Genomic DNA, 19,591 nt, shown 5'->3' on the forward strand with positions numbered 1-19,591 from the left:
TTGTCCTGAGATAGGCAAACAGCTAACTCTATGCTCCATGATAAAGGAATCATTGAATATTCTCCTTGGGCTCTAAAATGGTCATTTAGGTAAGGGAATGAGATATCGCTTGTGATCTCAGAACAGAGAGCATAGGAAGCATTTTAAATAAGAAAGTATAATATTCTACTGTGATTGCATTTTTTCTTCTTTTACCATTAAATATTACATAGCTTTTTTTGGAATGTATGTGAGTTCCTCAGTGTATTCCTAATATAGCAATAGCTCACTATTTTTAAACTCAGGTCAGATAAATACTCCATTTAAGTGTCAATTTCCTTAACGTGGTTTAACCATGTCCTTAATTAACAGGGACATTCCCCTAACTGCCCTTCAATGTAATCTGTCTTGTTAATTTTATAGCCTGCAATATTGCGCTATGCAGGGAGCCTCCTAACAAGCTGCATTTCTGCATGATATGAAAACTGCACTGCAGTAGACAGGAGGGCTCTGTAATGGGTAGCCAAAACTGCCCAATGCATCACCAGCCTAGCCTACCCACCATCAAGAACATATATACAGAAAGGGCCAGTAACATCATGAAGGATCCCACCCACCCTGCTCATGGACTGTTTGTCTCATTCCCATCAGAGAGGAGCCTATGTAGCATCCACACCAGGACCAGCGGACTCAAAAACAGTTACTTTCCTCAAGCAATAAGACTGATCAACACTTCCATCCACTAACCCACCCCTCCACACCCCCAACCACCACTACTTTATCATTTCCTGTCAGTCACCTTATGTACAGACACTCCTGTGTCCAGCATCACTTTATGGACATACAATCAATCTATATAAGATAAGCTACCTTGTGTATTTATACTTATTGTGTTTTTATCATTATGGTGTTCTTTATCTTATTGTGTTTTTCTGTGCTGTATCAGATCTGGTGTAACAATTATTTTGTTTTCCATTATACTTGAGTACTGAAAATGTCGTTGAACAAGCTTGAATCTTGATCTCGGTCTTGTCCCAGCCTTAAGCAGTTCCAGTAAGACTGCAATGTCTTTCCAGTTTTGATTAAAAATTCTAACACTCTGATATTATTTCAGATGTTTTTATTTCTCATTTGCAAATAAATACTGCAGTTCTGGTTCATTTACATTCAACACCACAGTTTCTTCCTTTTGTTTACTGTACTCTTTTCTCAACCATTTTGGCTGCTAACACCTCTCCAGTAACATCTTTAGTAAATATCTTGGGATTTAGAGTGTACAGATTCACCCTCAGAATCAGAATCAGATTTGGGTTCAGATTCAAGTTTATTATCACTTACAGCACGAACTACAGCACAATACAGGCCCTTTGGCCCACAATGCTGTGCCAAACATCCACTTACATTAGAAATTATCTAGGGTTACCCATAGCCCTTTATATTTCTAAGCTCCATGTACCTGTCCGGGAGTCTCTTAAAAGACCCTATTGTATCCGCTTCCACCACCGTCAGCGGCAGCCCATTCCGCACACTCACCACACTCTGCGTAAAAAACTTACCCCTGACATCTTCTCTGTACCTGCTTCTAAGCACCTTAAAACTGTGCCCTCTCGTGTTAGGGCCATATTAAAAAAATAAATATTTAGTGCAAAAAGTGTTCTGAAACAGCAATATAGTATTCAAGGTTATATTGTCCATTCAGTAATCTGTTGGCTGAGGGGAAGAAACTGTTCCTAAAATGTTGAGTGTGTGCGTCTGGTTCCTGCACATCCTCCCTGATGAGAAGAGTGTGAGTCCTGGGTGATGCAGATCCTTAATGATGGATTCGGCCTTTTTGAGGCATCACCTTTTGAAGTTGTCCTAATTGGTGGGGAGGCTAGAGCTCTTGAAGGAGCTGGCTGAGTTTGCAACCGTCCTTTTACAAAAAAAAACACAATTAGAATTTTTTTTAAAGTTTATTGCAGTCCAAAGTGGTCATAGTGTTGCTGAACTGCAGTGATTAGGGGTGTGTCGGTTGGTTCAAGTACCTACAGGTTGAAGAGAAGTAGCTGTTCTTAAACCTGATAGTGTGGGACTTCAGGCTTCTGTACCTCCAGTGCGATGGCAGCTGTGAGAAGATAGCATCCAAGGATGGTGGAGGGAGGAAAGAAGATAAAGTGAGAGAGGAAAAATGGGAATTGGGAATTGTGAAGGGGGGGGAAGCAGCGTTACCAGAAATTGTGGGATCATAGTCGCTGAAATAAAGTCAATTCAATTCAGTTCAAATTCACTGTGGGATCCTGCATTTTCTGGCGGATGGACTGTAGGTGCTTGTCTCCCAGTCTACGTTGGGTCTCACCTTTATACGGGAGGCCACACAGAAAGCACCAGATAGAGTTCATGACCTCAACAAAATCACAGGTGAAGTGTCTCTTCAGCTGGAAGGACTGTTTAGGGTCTGGAATGGTAATGAGGGAGGAGGTGTAGCACTTGTTCTGCTTGCAAAGATAAGTGCCAGGAGAGAGATCAGTGTGGAGTGATGGATGGATAAGGGAGTAGTGTAGGAAGCCAGCCCTGCGGAAAGGGGGGAGGGAAAGATGTGATTGATGGTGGGATCCCGTCAGAGATGGTGGGAGTAATGGGGTATTATGGGCTGGACTCAGCTGGTGGAGTGGTAGGTGAGGATAAGAGGAACCCTATCCAGCTGGTGGGGTGGTGGGAGAATGGGGTGAGGGTAGACGTGAGTGAAATGGAAGAGATGTAGTTGAGGGCAGCGTTGATGGTGGAGGAAGAGAAGCCCCTTTCTTTGAAGAAGGAGGACATCTCCTTAGTCCTCGAATGAAAAGCCTCACCCTGAGAGCAGATGTGGCAGACATGAAGGAACTGGGATGGTATTTTTACAAGTAACCATGGGAAGAGGTATATTCCAGGTCGCTGTGCGAGTCTATATAACTGTGCTCAATGATGGGGGGGAGTTTTTTCTGTGATGGACTGAGCTGTCCCCTTCTACAAAAATGCGGGCAGTCTATTGGTTTTTAAACCGTAAGATATAGGAGCAGAATTAGACCATTTGGCCTATCGCGTCTGCTCTGCCATTTCATATGGCTGAACCAATTTTCCTCTCAGCCCCAATCTCCTGCCTTCTCCCCATATCCAATCATGAATCTATCAGCCAGTGCCTAATTATACATAAAGACTTGGTCTCCACAGCTGCCCGTAGCAAAGAATTCCAAAAATTCGCCATCTTGATTGGCTAAAGAAATTCCTTATTTATTTATTTATCTGCCTATTTATTTATTTATTTGTTTGTTTGTTTGTTTGTTTGTTTGTTTGTTGGCTTATTTATTGGTTGTGATACAGTGCAGAACAACCCTTCTGGCCCTTTGAGACATTCCACCTAATAATCCCCTGATATAATCGTAGCCTAACCACAGGACAATTTACAATGACCAATTATCCTAATAATTGGTACATCTTTGGAATGTGGAGGAAATTGGAGCACCTGGAGGAAACTCACACGGCCACAGAGAGAATGTGCAAACTCCTTACAGGCAGCGGCAGGAATTGAACCCAGTTGCCTGTACTATGAAGTGTTGTGCTAACTAATATGCCCTTATGCCGCCCAATGTTTATGTACAACATGTTCTCCCTGTGACCACATGGATTTCCTTCAAGTTTTCTGGTTTTCTCCCACATTCCAAAGAGGTATGGGTTAGGAAGTTAATAGGGCGCATGTTATTGGGTGGTGCAGGCTAATTGAGCTGGGACGGCCTGTTACCGTGCTGTATCTCTAAATTAAAAAATAAGTAAAGTTAATACTTTGGGTTGAAGACCCCTCATTTCCAAAATAGAATCTGCTTCTCTTCTCACAGCTGCAGCCCGACCTGTTGAGTATTTCCGCCTTCTGCTCTGTTTAGATCTTCAGCAATCACCATCATTTTTGATTTTCACAACTGAATTAGCTGATTAGATACCAATTTTGTGCCTGAAATACAGTTGATTTATCCAGTCTCTTTGCCTGAAGAGTGCACACTATTGTGCATGGGACAGAGATGAAAGATCAAGACAGTTATTTGCGGTCTTTCAATAGATGTCTCCACACCATAACGTTAATCAGACCATATTGTAATAACAACTTGTCTTTTCCATTCTCCTGTCCTGGATGGAAACACTAATGGGCCAATACGGAAATCTTACTGAAAGCCTAGAGTGTTCATTTGAAATGACTATCATTATTTGATCTTGCAAGTAGACTGTATTTAATAGCAAAAGGATAAAGGAAGGCTGGTTCATCATTGATAGCTACCTGCAATCTGTGTAATTGTCTATGATATATTGAAGTTATGCTTCAATGACTATAATTACAGCTGTTAGCTGTTGGAATCAGTGACTGCTTCTGCTCCAGCTTACTGCTGTTGCTGAGACTCGAGCATTTGTACCACATTAGAGCCATGATTGAGAGAATGTTCCCTTCTTTGTGTGGGCATGGGAAATCACAGAGAATATCCTGAATTCAGCAGATTGTAGCTTTCGGTCAGTGGTTGTCATTTGTTACACCTTATATTCTGTCGTGTTAGCCTCCAAACTGATGGCATAAACATTGATTTCTTCTTCCAGTAAATGTTCTCCCTCCACTTCCGTCTTCTTCTATTCCCCATTCTAACCTCTTACTTCTTCACCTCACCTGGATATCACCTGCTGCTGGCGCTCACCTCCTTCCTTTTCTGCCATGGTCGAATCTCCTCTCCGATCCGATCTCTTCTTCTCCAGCCCTTTGCCTTTTCAACCTATCACCTCCCGGCTTCTTACTTTATCTCCCTTCCCCACTCACCTGGATCCAGTTCAAGGTTTAACGTGTTGTGCTTTCAGAGATGCTCTTCTGCACACCACTGCTGTAACACGTGGTTATTTGATTAACTGTCTCTTTCTTATCAGCTTGAACCAGTCTGGACATTCTCTTCTGACCTCTCTCATTAACAAGGTGTTTTTGCCAACAGTACTGCCGCTCACTGCATGTTTTTGTTCCTCACATCATTCTCTGTAAATTCTAGAGACTGTCATGCATGAAAATCCCAGGAGATCAGCAGTTTCTGAGATACTCAAACCACCCCATCTGGCATCAACAATCTTTCCACAGTGAAGATCACTTAGAACACATTTCTTTCCCATTCTGATGTTTGGTCTGAACAACAGCTGAACCTCTTGACCATGTCTGAATATTCTTATGCATTGAGTTGCTGCCACGTGATTGGCTCATTAGATTTACGTATGAGTCATGCTGAAAGAAAGCCACAGTTAGGAGCTTAACATCAAAGGATATTCTTTGTATCAAAAGAACAGACAGGAATACATAGGCAGTGGTATGGCTCCATTGGTAAGAGATGGAATTACTTCTTTAGAAAGAGGTGACATAGGGTCAGAGAATGTTGAATCTTTGTGGGTGGAGTTAAGAACAAGGAAGGGTAAAAAAACCATTATGGGATTCATATGTAGGCCTCCAAGTATTAGCCAGGATTTGGGGTTGAGATTGTAAACGGAGCTGGAAAAGTCATATAATAAGGGTAATGACACAATTGTAATAGGGGAGGGATTTCAATATGCAAGGGGAATGGAAAAAACAGGTTGGTGTCAAATCACAAGAGAGGGAATTTATTGAATGCCTACAAAATGGCTTTTTTGAGCAGCTTGTGCTTGAACCTACTCAGGAAAAGAATACGTTAGACTGGGTGTTGTGTAATAACCCAGATCTTATTAGGGAGCTTAATGTAAAGGAACCTTTAGGAGGCAGTGATCATAATAAGATTGAATTCATACTGCACTTTGAGAGGGAGAAGATTAACTCACATACAATGAAATAAGGGGAGTTACAGAGGCATGAGAGAGGAGCTTGCCCAAATGGATTGGAGAGGGATACTGGCCGGAATGACGGCAGAGCAAAGATGGCTGAAGTTTCTGGGAATAGTTCACAAGACTCATGACAGATATGTCCCACAGAAGAAGAAGTCCTCAATTGGCAGGGGTAGGCAACTGTGGTTGGCAAAGAAAGTTAAGGACTGCATAAAAGCCAAGGAAAGGCCATATAAGGTAGCAAAAGTGAATTGGAAATTGGATGAATGGGAAGATTTTCAAATCCAACAAAAGGCAGCTAAAAAGGCTAAAAGAAGGGAAAAGATGAAATATGAGGGCAAATTAGCCAATAATAAAAAGCAGGATACTAAAAGTTTTTTCAATTATATAAAGAGTGTAAAGGAGGTGAGAGTTGATACCGGATTGCTGGAAAATGATGCTGGTGAGGTAGTAATGGGAGAAAAAGTAATGGCAGATGAACTTATTGAGTACTTTGCATCAGTCTTCACTGTGGAAGACACTTTACAATGTGCCAGAGCTCCGTGAGCGTCAGAGAACAGGAGTGAGTGCCATTGCTCTTACAAAGGAAAAGCCACCTGGACCAGATGGACTACATCCCAGAGTTCTGAGAGAGGTTGCTGAAGAGGTAACATGCATTTGTCATGATCTTTTAAGAATCACTTGATCCTGGCATGGTCCCAGAGGACTGGAAGATGGCAAATGTCACTCCAAAAGAAAGTACAGGCCAGTTAGGCTAACCTCAGTGGTTGGGGAAGTGTTAGAGTCTATTATCAAGGATGAGGTTTTGAGGTACTTGGAGACTAATGATAAAATAAGTCAATGTCAGCATGGTTTCTGTAAAGGGAAATCTTGCCCGACAAATCTGTTGGAGTTCTTTGAGAACGTAACAAGTAGGGTGGACAAAGGAGAGGCAGTGGATCTCATTCACTTGGATTTTTGGAAAGTATTTGATAAGGTGCCACACATGAGGCTGCTTAGCAAAATAAAATCCTATAGTGTTACGGGAAAGATACTGGCATAGATAGAGGAATGGCTGACAGGCAGGAGGCAACAAGTGGAAATAAAGGGGGCCTTTTCTTGTTGGCTGGCTGCCAGTGATTAGTGGTGTTCCTCAGGGGTCAGTATTGGGACTGCTGCTTTTAACTTTGTCAATGATTTGGATATTGGAATTGATGGCTTTGTGGCAAAGTTTGCAGATGATACGAAGAAAGGTGGAGGGGTAGGTAGTGCTGAGGAAGCAATGCAATTGCAGCAGGACTTAGACAAATTGGAAAAATGGTTAAAAATGGTATACTCTCTGTATACCCATGACTGTGTTGCCACTCACAGCTCCAATCAGCTAATTAAATTTGCTGATGATACTACACTGATTGGCCTAATTTCAAATAATTATGAGGCAGCCTACAGAGAAGAAGTCATCTCTCTGACACAGTGGTGTCAAGAAGATAAACTCTCCCTCATTGTCACTAAAACAAAGGAGCTGGTTGTGGACTACAGGAGGAATGGAGACAGGCCTAACCCCTATTGACATCAATGGATCTGGGATTGAGAGGGTGAACTGCTGTAAGTTCCTCAACATAAATATCACCGAGGATCTCATGTGGTCTGTACATACTGGCTGTGTGGTGAAAGGACTCTGCAGAGAGTGGTGTGGACAGCCCAGCGCATCTGTAGATGTGAACTTCCCACTTTTCAGGACATTTACAATGATAGATGCGTAAAAAGGGCCCAAAGGATCATTGAGGACCTGAGTCACCCCAACCACAAACTGTTCCAGCTGCTACCATCTGGGAAACGGTACCACTGCATAAAAGCCAGGACCAACATGTTCCGGAACAGCTTCTTCCATCAGGCCATCAGGCTTAATTTATGCTGACACAACTGTATTTCTATGATATATTGACTGTTTTGTTGTACATACTATTGATTATAAATTACTATAAATTGCACATTCTACATTTAGACGGAGATGTAAAATAAAGACTTTACTCCTCATGTATATGAAGGATGTAAGTAATAAGGTCAATTCAATTCAGATGGAATACAGTGTTAGGAAATATTCAATAACACATTTTGGTAAAAAGGAACAATAGTGTGGACTGTTATCTACATGGGGAGAAAGTGCAGGGGGACTTCAGAGTCCTCGTGGAAGACTCCCAGAAGGTTAGTTTACAGATTGAGTCAGTAGTAAAGAAGGCAAATGCAATAGAATATAAAAGCAAGGAAATAATGCTGAGCCTTTATAAGACACTAGTTAGCCTGCACTTGGAGCATTGTCAACAGTCTGGGCTTCATATCTTAAAAAGGATGTGTTGTCATTGGAGAGAGTCCAGAGGAGGTTCACGAAGATGATTCTGGGAATGAAGGGGTTAACACATGAGGAGCGTTTGGCAACTTTAGGCCTGTATTCACTAGAATTTAAAAGAATGCAGGAAGATCTTATAGAAACCTATCAAATGTTGAAAGGACTAGATAGTATGGATGTGGAGAGAATGTTTCCTATTTTGGTGGTATCCCAAACCAGGGGGCACAGCCTCAAAATTGAGGGGTGACCTTTTAGAACAGAGGTAAGGAGGAATTTTTTTTAGCCAGAGAGTAGTAAATCTGTGGAATGCTCTGCCACAGACTGTGGTAGAGGCCAAGTCCGTGCATATATTTAAGGCGGAAGTTGATTGTTTCCTGATCGGTCAGAGCATCAAAGGATATGACGAGAAGGCAGGTGTATGGGGTTGAGTTGGATCTGGAAGCATCCATAATGGAATAGTGGCAGAGGCTCGATGGGCTGAATGTCTTAATTCTGCTCCTATGTCTTATGGTCCTATGGCGTAAGCTATTTATGTATTTTTATTTATTGTGTTTTTATTTTAGTATTCTTTATCTTATTGTGTATTTTCGGTGCTGCATCGGATCGGACTAACAATTAGGTTTCAATAGGTACATTTAATGTCAGAGAATTGTATACAATATACATCCTGAAATTGTTTTTTTCTTTGAAACATCCACGTAAACAGAGGAGTGCCCCAAAGAATGAATGACAGTTAAACATTGGAACCCCAAATCCCCCCCCCAGCTTCCCCCCCCCCACACACAAGCAACAGCAAGGCAACGAATCCCCCCCCACCCCCACCCCCACCAGCAAAAAAGGCATCGGCACCCTCCATGGAGCACTGGAGTATGCAGCAAAGCATCAATAAAGACACAGACTTGCAGTACCCCTAAGACCACTTGTTCACCCAGTATTCAACACACCACAGGCTCTCTCCTTCTCTCTCCCTAATAGGGGAAAAAGAGGTGCCCCCATTTCACAGTGAGATGGGAAACATAACAAACAAGTCACTGATTTACTATGTGAAAAGTCTGTTGCATCGCCTTTTTCGAGCTCTACGCTAAGAGTCGGCCCCAGAAAGGTGCAGGTCTCTGGGCACACAACCCACGGCAGCTAACCCACTGCTCCCAGTCTTCTAAGTTCTCCTGCGATGCCTCAGTCAGGGGCACCGGCCTAGAATCAGCACGTCTCCAGAGCCATGAAAATCCGGAACCCTGAAGTGCACTAATCTTCCAGGCCACATCCTTGGGGTATCAAAAAAGCGGCTGGTCGTGAGGCCCTGAGAGCAGCTGCCATTCCCACAAAGAACCGAAGTCAGAGTGGAACTCCAGGTCAGGGTCTTGAAAAGGAGAAAAAGAGATATCAAAGGTAGAAATAGAGCTGTTTCCGAAGATGCAAGCTGTTTAGCGCCATCTTGACTTTGCTCCGCCTCTGCTAATAATGTTCTGCTTTACGTTTGTGTACTGGAACTGACATTAAACAATCTGGAATATTTGCATGAAGGAGAAGGTGTACCTCTGTACTTAATAAAGTGGCCACTGAGTGGAAAAGGAAAGGATTTTGAGCCATTCAGACATGGAAGATTGAGATATTATAAAGATAAAGATGGAAGATAAGTTTTCCATGTCACATGTTCATTGAAACATCAAAACATACAGTGAAATGGTTTGTTTTGTGACAAATCAGATCTGCAAGGAGTGTGCTGGGCAGCCTGTAGTTTTGCCATCCTTCCAGAACCAACATAGAATCCCTGCAACATGCTAACCCAAACCATATTACTTTGAAATGTGGGAGAAATTGGAGAAACTGGAGAAAATCCATGTAGTCACAGAGAGAACGTACAAGCTCCTTATAGACAGCGGGAAGAATTCAAACAACACACACAAAATGCTGGAGGAACTCAGCAGGCCAGGTAGCATCGACGGAAAAAAGTACAATCGACATTTTGGGCTGAGATGAATTCAATCCTGATTCATGATCTCTGGTGCTGTAAAGGAATGTGCTAATTTCTTTGCTACCTTGTTGCCCCAGCCATTAATCAAGATCAAGGTTAAGATTGCTTAATGTAATTTCCATTACACAAGTGTTATGGAGAATGAAATAATTGTTACTTTGGATCCACTACAGCACAGAAAAAGACACAATAAGATAAAGAACACAATAATGAAAAAACACAATAAATATAAATACATAAGATAGCTTATACACATAGACTGACTGTATGTCCATAAAGTGACACTAGGCTCAGGAGTGTCAGTACATAAACTGACTCTGACAGTAAATGGTAAAGTTGTGGTGGTTGGGGGTATGGGGGGCAGTGCGTTAGTGGTGAAGGTGTTGATCGGTCTTACTGCTTGGGAAAGTAACTGTTTTTGAGTCTGGTGGTCCTGGCATGATTGCTACGTAGCCTCCTCCCAGATGGGAGAGGGACAAACAGAAGATGAGCAGGGTGGAATCCTTCATGATGTGACTGGTCCTTTGTGGCACCTTTCTGTATATATGTCCCTGATGGTGACTAGGCTAATTTGCTCACAGGATCAGAGTACATCAGAGAGTAACATAGATACATTGCATTAGGTTCCAAAATTCAATTATGTTGATTTTCAGTTAGACTAAGGTTAAGTTTCTATGGACTTTCTCCTCATTCTGAAATTCACATATCACTTTTTGCATACCTTGCAAGCAACATAAAATACATAACGACTCTTTATCTTCTTTTGCTCAGCCAGGCAGGTCTAGTAAATCTGCAGGTATTTGGTTAGATCATTACTACAGCCCAGTTATACATCTTGCAGCATAGCCGCAAGTGTACACTACTACAGTGCCAGTGATCACCATTTCCCACCACTGTCTGTGTTGACTTCGTGCAGTGCGCATATTCTCCCCATGACTGTGTGAGTTTCTTCCACGTGCTCTGGTTTCCTCCCACGTTACAAAGGTCTACGAGTTAGGGTGAGGAAGGTCGGTAAGTTGTGGGCATGCTATGTGTGGTGACACTGCGGGCTGCTCAGCACAATCCTCCTTGATTTGTTTCGTTGCAAACAACGCATTTTACTGAATGTTTCCATATTTTGATGTACTCGTGTCAAATAAAACTAATCTCACCTTATTTTATAATCTGAAACTCACTAACTGGACCACAATTGAGGCCCTTTTCCGGCACGGTTCTGTGTACATTTCCTCGATGGTGGGCAGGTTAGTGCCAGTGATGCGATGCCCAGTTTTGGCTATCTATTTTAGAGCCCTCCTGATCGCCACAGTGCAGTTTCGGTACTACGCAGAGACGCAGCTTATTAGAATGCTTTCTGCTGCGCATCTGTGGAGTGACGTGAATATAGATGTGCATATCCAACTCTCTTCGGCCTCCTCAGAAAGTAGAGGTACCGGTGAGTTTTCCTAATACTGTGGAGTGTGTTCTGTGACCTTGTGTGAGAAGATCAGGAAATACTGGAATGAAGCATCATTGTTTTGCTTGCTTCAAACCTTCTCCCACCTCCCATTTTGCTTACCCCTGCGCTAGATTCAGATTTAGGCTAGATTTAGATTTATTTATGATGTGTACATTAGTGTGCAGTAAAATTATTTGCTTTAACAACCCACACAGTCCAAGGATGTTCTGGGTGTAGCCCTGAAAGTGTCGCCACACATTCCGGTGCCAACATAGCAACGGATGAATAGGGTAAGAGAAGGAAGTATAAATCAACCATGATCAAATGGCACATCAGATTCCATAACTAAATGGCTTAATTCTGCTCCTGTGTCCAATGGTCTTATGAATTTACTCACTGCAGTAGAACCTAAGAAGTGATGGGGACAGGTTGGAGTCAAAGGACGTCCCACACATGATCTAATTGATGTCACTGAAATTATGGAATCAGAGCAGAAATGGTGATGAGGGTTTGACAGACATGCCTACATGTTTAAGCTGTTTTACACTATTTGTTACTCTAGTAAACTGAGAGCCAATTTAACAGCCATGACTTAAGGATGGAAATGTTTGTGTTTTCCAGAGTATAAAGGTCAGCTGGCTGCCACCACCATCCAATATGCAGAATGGCTTTATTACTGGATATAAAATCCGTCACAAAAAGATTGGCCGCAGAGGTGACATGGAGACCCTGGAGCCTAATAACCTATGGTACCTCTTTACAGGTGAGATTCTGTCTTTGCAAAGGATAGAGTGTTATTTCCTTGACAATGGTACCACTCTGCTGCACACAAACTTTGCATGTACAAAGCAAGGTGGTAGAAGTGTCAACCATTGTCTTTGTTGCCTTGCGTTGATTCTAGATAGCCTACAGATTTGTGCCTATCTGGAACCAAGCTCATTCCCAATTGCATGAATTTTGTATGCTGAGCTCTAAACCATCATCGATTCCAAGAAGGAGACATTTCAGAGGACAGGCCACACACTAAACAACTAGGAATTGTCTATAAGACCAAAAGACATAGGAGCTGAATTAGGCTATCTGGCCCAGTCTGCTCCACCATTCCATCATAGCTGAGCTTCATCCCTTCTCAACCCCATTCACCTGTCTTCTCTCCGTAACCTTTGACACTATTAATAACCAAGAACCCATCAACCCCCACTTTAAGTATGCCCATTGACACAGCCTCAGTGACAATGAATTCCACAGATTCACCACCCTCTGGTTAAATAAATTCCTGCTCATTTCAGTTCTAAAGGGATGTCCTTCTATTCTAAGGCTGTGCCCACTGGTCCCAGACTCCCCCACTGTGGAAACATCCTCTCCACATCCACTCTCTCTAAGCCTTTCAATATTCAATAGGTTTCAATGAGATCCTCCCTCATTCTTTGAAACTCCAATGAATCAAGACCCAGAGCCATTAAATGCGCCTCATGTGTTAACCCTTTCATTACCATCCCTAGAAGAGTAAGCCCCCAAACTGCTCGTCCTTTCGACATCAGTGTGCTCCCCCTCTTGTCTGAGTCAACCATGAACAGTCTGTAGCTGGTGCCTCAAAAGACCAGAGAAGCACTTTTCATATTTCATCCATAAAATTCCACAGGGTTATCAAACTAAAATCATTTTTTAATTCCAGGCCAACGCTCACCTCATTAAACTCACATTCAGATTATTTATTCATCAGGTGTACATCGAAACATACAGTGTTTGTATTAACAACCAATGCGTTCAAGGATATGTTTGGAAGCAACCGGCAACTTTTGCCATAGCTACCATAGCATGTACTGCAGAACAACACCAGCGGTAACAACCGCAATCATGAAGCAACAAGACAGCAACAGCAAAACAAGCTCTTTTCCCATCTCTCCCATCCATACCATTCAAAAAGCAAAAGAAAATATTATAGAACATAGAACACCACAGCAGAGTATAAGCCCTTTGGCCCATGATGTTGAGCCAAACTTGTAACGTTTATTCATTAGCCTACCTAAGAGTTTCTTCAAAGTCTCTAATGTTTCTGTCTCTGCCACCGCCCCAGACACTGCATTTCAAGCACCCACCACACTCAGTGTAAAAAGAAAACACTGTCCCCTTACATCTGCTTTGAAATTATCCCCTTTCACCATAAATGCATGCCCTCTGGCATTAGATATTTCAACCCTGGACAAAGATACTGTCTGTCTACACTATCTATGCCTCTCATAATCTTATAAATCTCTTATATTTCCCTTTCTTCTGTCATTCCATGTGCCTATTTAAGAGTCTCTTAAATGTCCCTTATGTATTTGCCTCTACCATCACCCCTGGCAGTGCCATGCAATTACAACTCCCTGTGTAAAAAGCCTACCTCTGACGTCTCACCTGTAATTTCCTCCTACCTCCTTCAAAGTATGCCCTCTCATATTAGTCATTTCTACCCTGGAAGAAAGTCCACTGTCTGTCTGAATCTCATCAACTTGGACACCTCTATCAAGTCACCTCTCATCCTGCTTTGCTCCAAAGAGGAAGTCCTAGCTCACTCAAGCTTTCCTTGTAAGACATGCTCTCTAATCCAGGCAGCATCCTGATAAATCTCCTCTGCACCTTCTCTAAAGCTTCCGCATCCTCCCTATAATGAGGCAACTGAACACAATACTGCAAGTGTGGCCAAACTGGTTTTCTAGAGCTGCAATGTTACTTCATGGTTCTTGAACTCGCCACTATAGTGTAACAGTTAGTGCCACAATATTACAGCTCAGAAGTCAGAATCTGGAATTCAGTCTGATACTGTCTGTAAGAAATTTGCTCCTCTTTCCTATAAGCATATGGGTTTCCATAAGACCATAAGACATAGGAGCAGAATTAGGCCATCTGGCCCATCGAGTCTCTTCCACCATTCAATCATGGCTGACCTTTTTCTTCTCTCCTCCTCAACCCCAGTTCCTGCCTTCTCCCCGTAACCTTTGATGCCATGTTCTATCAATCTCTGCCTTAAATACACCCAACGACCTGGCCTCCACAACTGCACGTGGCAACAAATTCCACAAATTCACCACCTTCTGGCTAAAGAAATGGCTCCGCATCTCTATTTTGAAAGGGCGCTCCTCTATCTTGAGGCTGTGTCCTCTTATCCTAGACTATCCCACTATGGGAAACATCCTTTCCACATCTACTCTGGCCTTTCAACATTTGAAAGGTTTCAATGAGATCCCCTCTCATCCTTCTGAATTCCAGCGAATACAGACCCAGAGCCATCAAACGTTCCTTATTTGGGTTCCTTCGTGGCATCATCATTGTGAATCTCCTCTGGACCCTCTCCAATGCTAGCACATCTATTCTAAGATGAGGGGCCCAAAACTGTACACAATACTCAAGGTGAAGCCTCACCAGTGCCTTATAAAGCCTCAGCATATCCTTACTCTTGTATTCTTGACCTCTTGAAATGAATGGATTTCGTCCAGGAGCTCTGGTTTCCTCCCACATTTCAAAGATGTACCAGTTATTAGGTGAATTGGTCATTGTAAATTGTCCTGTGATGAGGTTATGGTTAAATAGGTGGGTGTTAGACAGTGCAGCATGTTGGGCTGGAAGGGCTTGCTTTGCACTGTATCTCTAAAACGTAAATAAAATCATTCCTCTGAATAATGACGGCCAACACACCGTACACCTACTTATCCACGAAGCATGAGACATGAGTTTTAATGATGACTGATCATGTTATTGAGCTGGGAGTGATTATCGCTTAATTTATCTACAGTGCAAGGTAAAACGTGGCTTGGTCTATAGTACTTCAATCCCTCACACGTCATATTCATAGTAAAAAGTGACATCTACTATGTGTAAAATATGCGCGGGTTATATTTGTAAACCTAACTGCGGTAAATGTGACACTAATAGGCTCATTATATGCATTAAACATGCAGATGTCTTTGAGGCTTGGAATTGTTATGTTGTTCACACAGGAGAGGTAGACTGGCAAGTGCAAGATTTATACTCAGAATCAGAATCAGGTCTAACATCACTGGCAAATGTCGTAAAATGTGTTATATGGCAGCAGTACATTGCAATACATAATATTTTTTTTTACTGAGTTAAGTATTGTATGTAATTAGTTCTGCTACAACAAGTGTATGGGACATTGGAAAAAAAGTTGAATTTCCCCATGGGGATGAATAAAGTATCTATCTATCTATCTATCTATCTATCTATCTATCTATCTAAATCTGTAATTTACAGTAAAAATATATATATTTTTTAAAGTTTAACTAAAGTTGTGCAAAAGGGGGAAAAAAGTAGTGAGGTAGTGTTCATGGGATCAATGTTCATTCAGAAATTGGATGGCAGTGGAGAAGAAGCTGTTCCTGAATCATTGAGTGTGTGCCACCTATACCTCCTCCCTGATAGTAGCAATGAGAAGAGGGCACATCCTGGGTGATGGTAGTGGGAGGAGAGTCATTAATGATGGGCGCTGCCTTTTTGAGGCATCACTCCTTGAAGATGTCCTGGAGGCTGGGGAGGGTAGTGCCCACGATGGAGCTGATTGAGTTCACAACTTTCTGCAGCTTATTTTGATCCTGTGCAGTGGTTCCCACCTATCAGGTGATGATGCAGTCAGGTGAATGCTCTCCACGGTTCAGCTGTAGAAGCTCGTAAGTGTCTCTCATGACATACCAAGTCTCTTCAAACTCCTAATAAAATATATCCACTTTTGTGCCTTCTTTGTAGCTACATTTCTATGTTCAGCCCAGGATAGATAGCTACGTCTTATAATAATATATAGCATACTCACAGTTCCCCTGTGCCAGTACACTCAGTGGCAACTTTATTAGGTACCACCTGTACCTAACAAATTTTGCCAATGCCAATGAGTCCTGACAGATCGCCGGCAGGTGGTAAGAGTGAGCTCTCTCACATCCACCACTTTGACTCTCAACACAGGAGCCCCTCAGGGCTGTGTACTAAGTCCCCTCCTTTACTCCCTGTATACCCATGACTGTGTCGCCACCCACAGCTCTAATCTGCTAATTAAAATTGCCAATGACACTACATTGATTGGCCTACCCTCAAGCAACAGGGACAGGGAAGAAGTCATTCTCTAACACAGTGGTGTCAAGAAAACAGCCTCTCCCTCAGTATCGCAAAAACAAAGGAGCTGGTTGTGGATTACAGAAGGAATGGAGACGGGCTAACCCCTATTGACATCGAAGGATCTAAGGTTGAGAGGGTAAATAGTTTTAAGTTCCTCTGCATCCACATCACCGAGAACCTCATGTGGTCTATACACACCAGCTATGTGGTGAAAAAGGCACAACAGCACCTCTTTCACCTCAGACAGTTGAAGAAGTTTGGTATAGGCCCCCAAATCCTAAGAACTTTCTACAGAAACACAATTGAGAGCAACCTGACTGGCTGCATCACTGCTTGGTTTGGGAACTGTACCTCCCTTTATCGTAGGATTCTGCAGAGAGCGGTGTGGGCAGCCCAGTGCATCTGTAGTTGTGAACTTCCCATGATTCATGCCATTTATAAAGACAGGTGTGTAAAAAGGGCCCAAAGGGTCATTGGGGACCCGAGTCACCCCAATTCCAGCCCTGAAGGATGTAAGAAATAGTCAATTCAATTCAATTCAATGTTCGTGGTCTTCTGCTGCTGCAGACCATCTATTCAAGGTTTAATGTGTTGTGCATTCAGAGATGCTCTTCTGCACAACACTGTTCTAATGTGTGGTTATATGAGTTACTGTTGCCTTCCTGTCAGCTCGAACCAATCTGGCCAGCCTCCTCTGACCTTTCTCATTAATAAGGCACTTTCACCCACAGAACTGCTGCTCACTGGATGGGTTTTTTTTGCAACATTCTCTGTATTTTCTATGTTTCTAAACTAGAGAGTATGTTGTGCATGAAAATCCCAGGAGATCAACAGTTTCTCAGATACTCAAACCACCCCATCTGGCACCAATGGTATGTCCATGGTCAAATTCACTTGGATCACATTTCCCCTCATTCTGATATTTGATCTGAGCAACAACTGAACCTCTTGACCACATCTGCATGCTTTTATGCATTGAGTTGCTGCCAGATGATTGGCTGATTAGATATTGTTGTGGTCAATATTGAGGGATAGTGCAGAGCACACCAGTATACCAGCATGCAGGATAGTCAGCTGAACTTTATTGATAAACCTGCTTGTACAATATGTGAACTGCTCCCATGTTGGAGTGGCTAACTGAGTTGTTTAGGATTAACCTATTAACTATCACAATAGATATATGCATTAACAAGCAGTGTGCAGTTGTACTTAATAAAGTGGCCACTGAGTGCATCTCATTTTAAATATAATTTGTTTCTCCTGTTCTCAACGGTTTTAATGCTGACATCAGTTTATCCAAGAGAGTTTAAAAGCTGGAAAGACATGCTTCCCTCTGTCCTTAGCCTAGATTTTATGACCCAGCCTGAATAACTATTGATGTTCCCCGCACAATTGCTGTAAGCATTATGCTGACTGCCGCTGTCCTAATGAGTTTGTACATTCCCCCCCCCCCCCCACCCCCTGAGACTGTAGGAATATACAAACCTGCTTACAGAGAGGATGCCGCAGTTGAACTCTGATGCTCTGAGCTGTAATAGTGTCAGGAAATTGCTACGTTACTGTGGCACCCCATCCTTGTGGTGTTGTTTGTGAATGCGAATGATGCATTTGTATGTTTCAATGTACATGTGATAAATAAATCCGAATTTCAATGCTAGACCCCCGTTCAAATAGATGAATTGAATCTCAGGATCAGAATTAGGTCTACCACCACTGACGTACAGTATGCATTGAAATTGGTAGTTCTGTGGCAGCAGTACATTACAATACATAAAACTTATTACAAATTGCAATCGTTTTTTTGTTATGTGCCATGTCATACAGCATGGGTGATCATTGCCCTATGACCATGATTGTTCTCAGCAAATTCTTCTACATAAGTGGTTTCCTATTGCCTTCTTCTGAGCAGTGTCTCTTCAAGACAGGTGACCCCAGACATTATTGATGCTCTTCAGAGATTGTCTGCCTGGTGTCAGTGGTGACATAACCAGGACTTGTGATATGTACCAGCTGCTCGTACGACCATCCACCACCTGCTCCCATGGCTTCGCATGACCCTGATCTGGGGATAAGCAGATGCTACACCTTACCCAAGAGTGACCTGCAGGCTAACAGAGGGAAGGAGAGCTTCACAGTTCCTTTGATAGAGATGTATCTGTACTCCACCACCCAAAATTTACAATAAGAAATGTAAAAAATAAATAAAGTAGTGCAAAATATTTCATGGGTTCATGGACCATCCAGAAATCTGAAGGTGGAGGGAAAGAAACTGTTATGAAATGTTGAATGTGTGTCTTCATATGGATATTGCAATGAAAGGCAACGTTTGCTGATGTAACCACTCCTGTGACCTCTATTGACAGGTCTGGACAAAGGTGCACAGTACAGCTTTCAGGTTGCAGCCATGACCACGAATGGAACTGGACCGTCCTCGGACTGGATCACAATACAAACACCAGAGAATGATCTGGACGGTAATAATCCTTTTACAAATAGGATATTGCACCATTTACAGTGCTGAGTCATGGCAATGGATGTGGTCAAACCATTATCAGTAATTAGACAATACAGATGAAAGATCATGACTTTGAGTGAATCTAGAACATAGAACAGCACAGCATAGCTCACAATGTTGTGCAAACCAATTAAATTATTTTTTTATTTAATATATTTGGAAGTACATCACAGAACAGGCTCTTCTGCCTTACCGAGCCTTGCCACCTAAACCCCCACATATTTAACCTGTATTCAATCACAGGACAATTTACAATGACCAATTAACCTACAAACTTTACCCTTTTGGACTGTGGGAGGAAAACGGGGATCGTGGAGGAAACACGTGTGCACATGGGAAGAATATACAAACTTTCTTACCGAGGCCACTGGAAGTGAACTGCAAACTCTGATGCCCCCGAGCTGTAATAGCATTGCCCCAACTGTTACTCTA

The 19,591-nt window shown here is 42.5% G+C and overlaps 1 protein-coding gene across 1 annotated transcript in view; it reads left to right on the plus strand.

Annotated features, from left to right (window-relative positions):
- dcc (DCC netrin 1 receptor) overlaps positions 1-19,591 on the plus strand; it is a 1,312,938-nt gene that overhangs the window by 1,117,896 nt on the left and 175,451 nt on the right. The window contains exons 13-14 of the mRNA XM_073064089.1: positions 12,160-12,301; positions 19,008-19,118. Of these exons, the coding sequence (XP_072920190.1) occupies positions 12,160-12,301; positions 19,008-19,118 (253 nt within the window). The remainder of the gene's footprint in view (positions 1-12,159; positions 12,302-19,007; positions 19,119-19,591) is intronic.

This window comes from Hemitrygon akajei, chromosome 13 (genome assembly GCF_048418815.1).
Source record: "Hemitrygon akajei chromosome 13, sHemAka1.3, whole genome shotgun sequence".
Classification (NCBI taxonomy): domain Eukaryota; kingdom Metazoa; phylum Chordata; class Chondrichthyes; order Myliobatiformes; family Dasyatidae; genus Hemitrygon; species Hemitrygon akajei.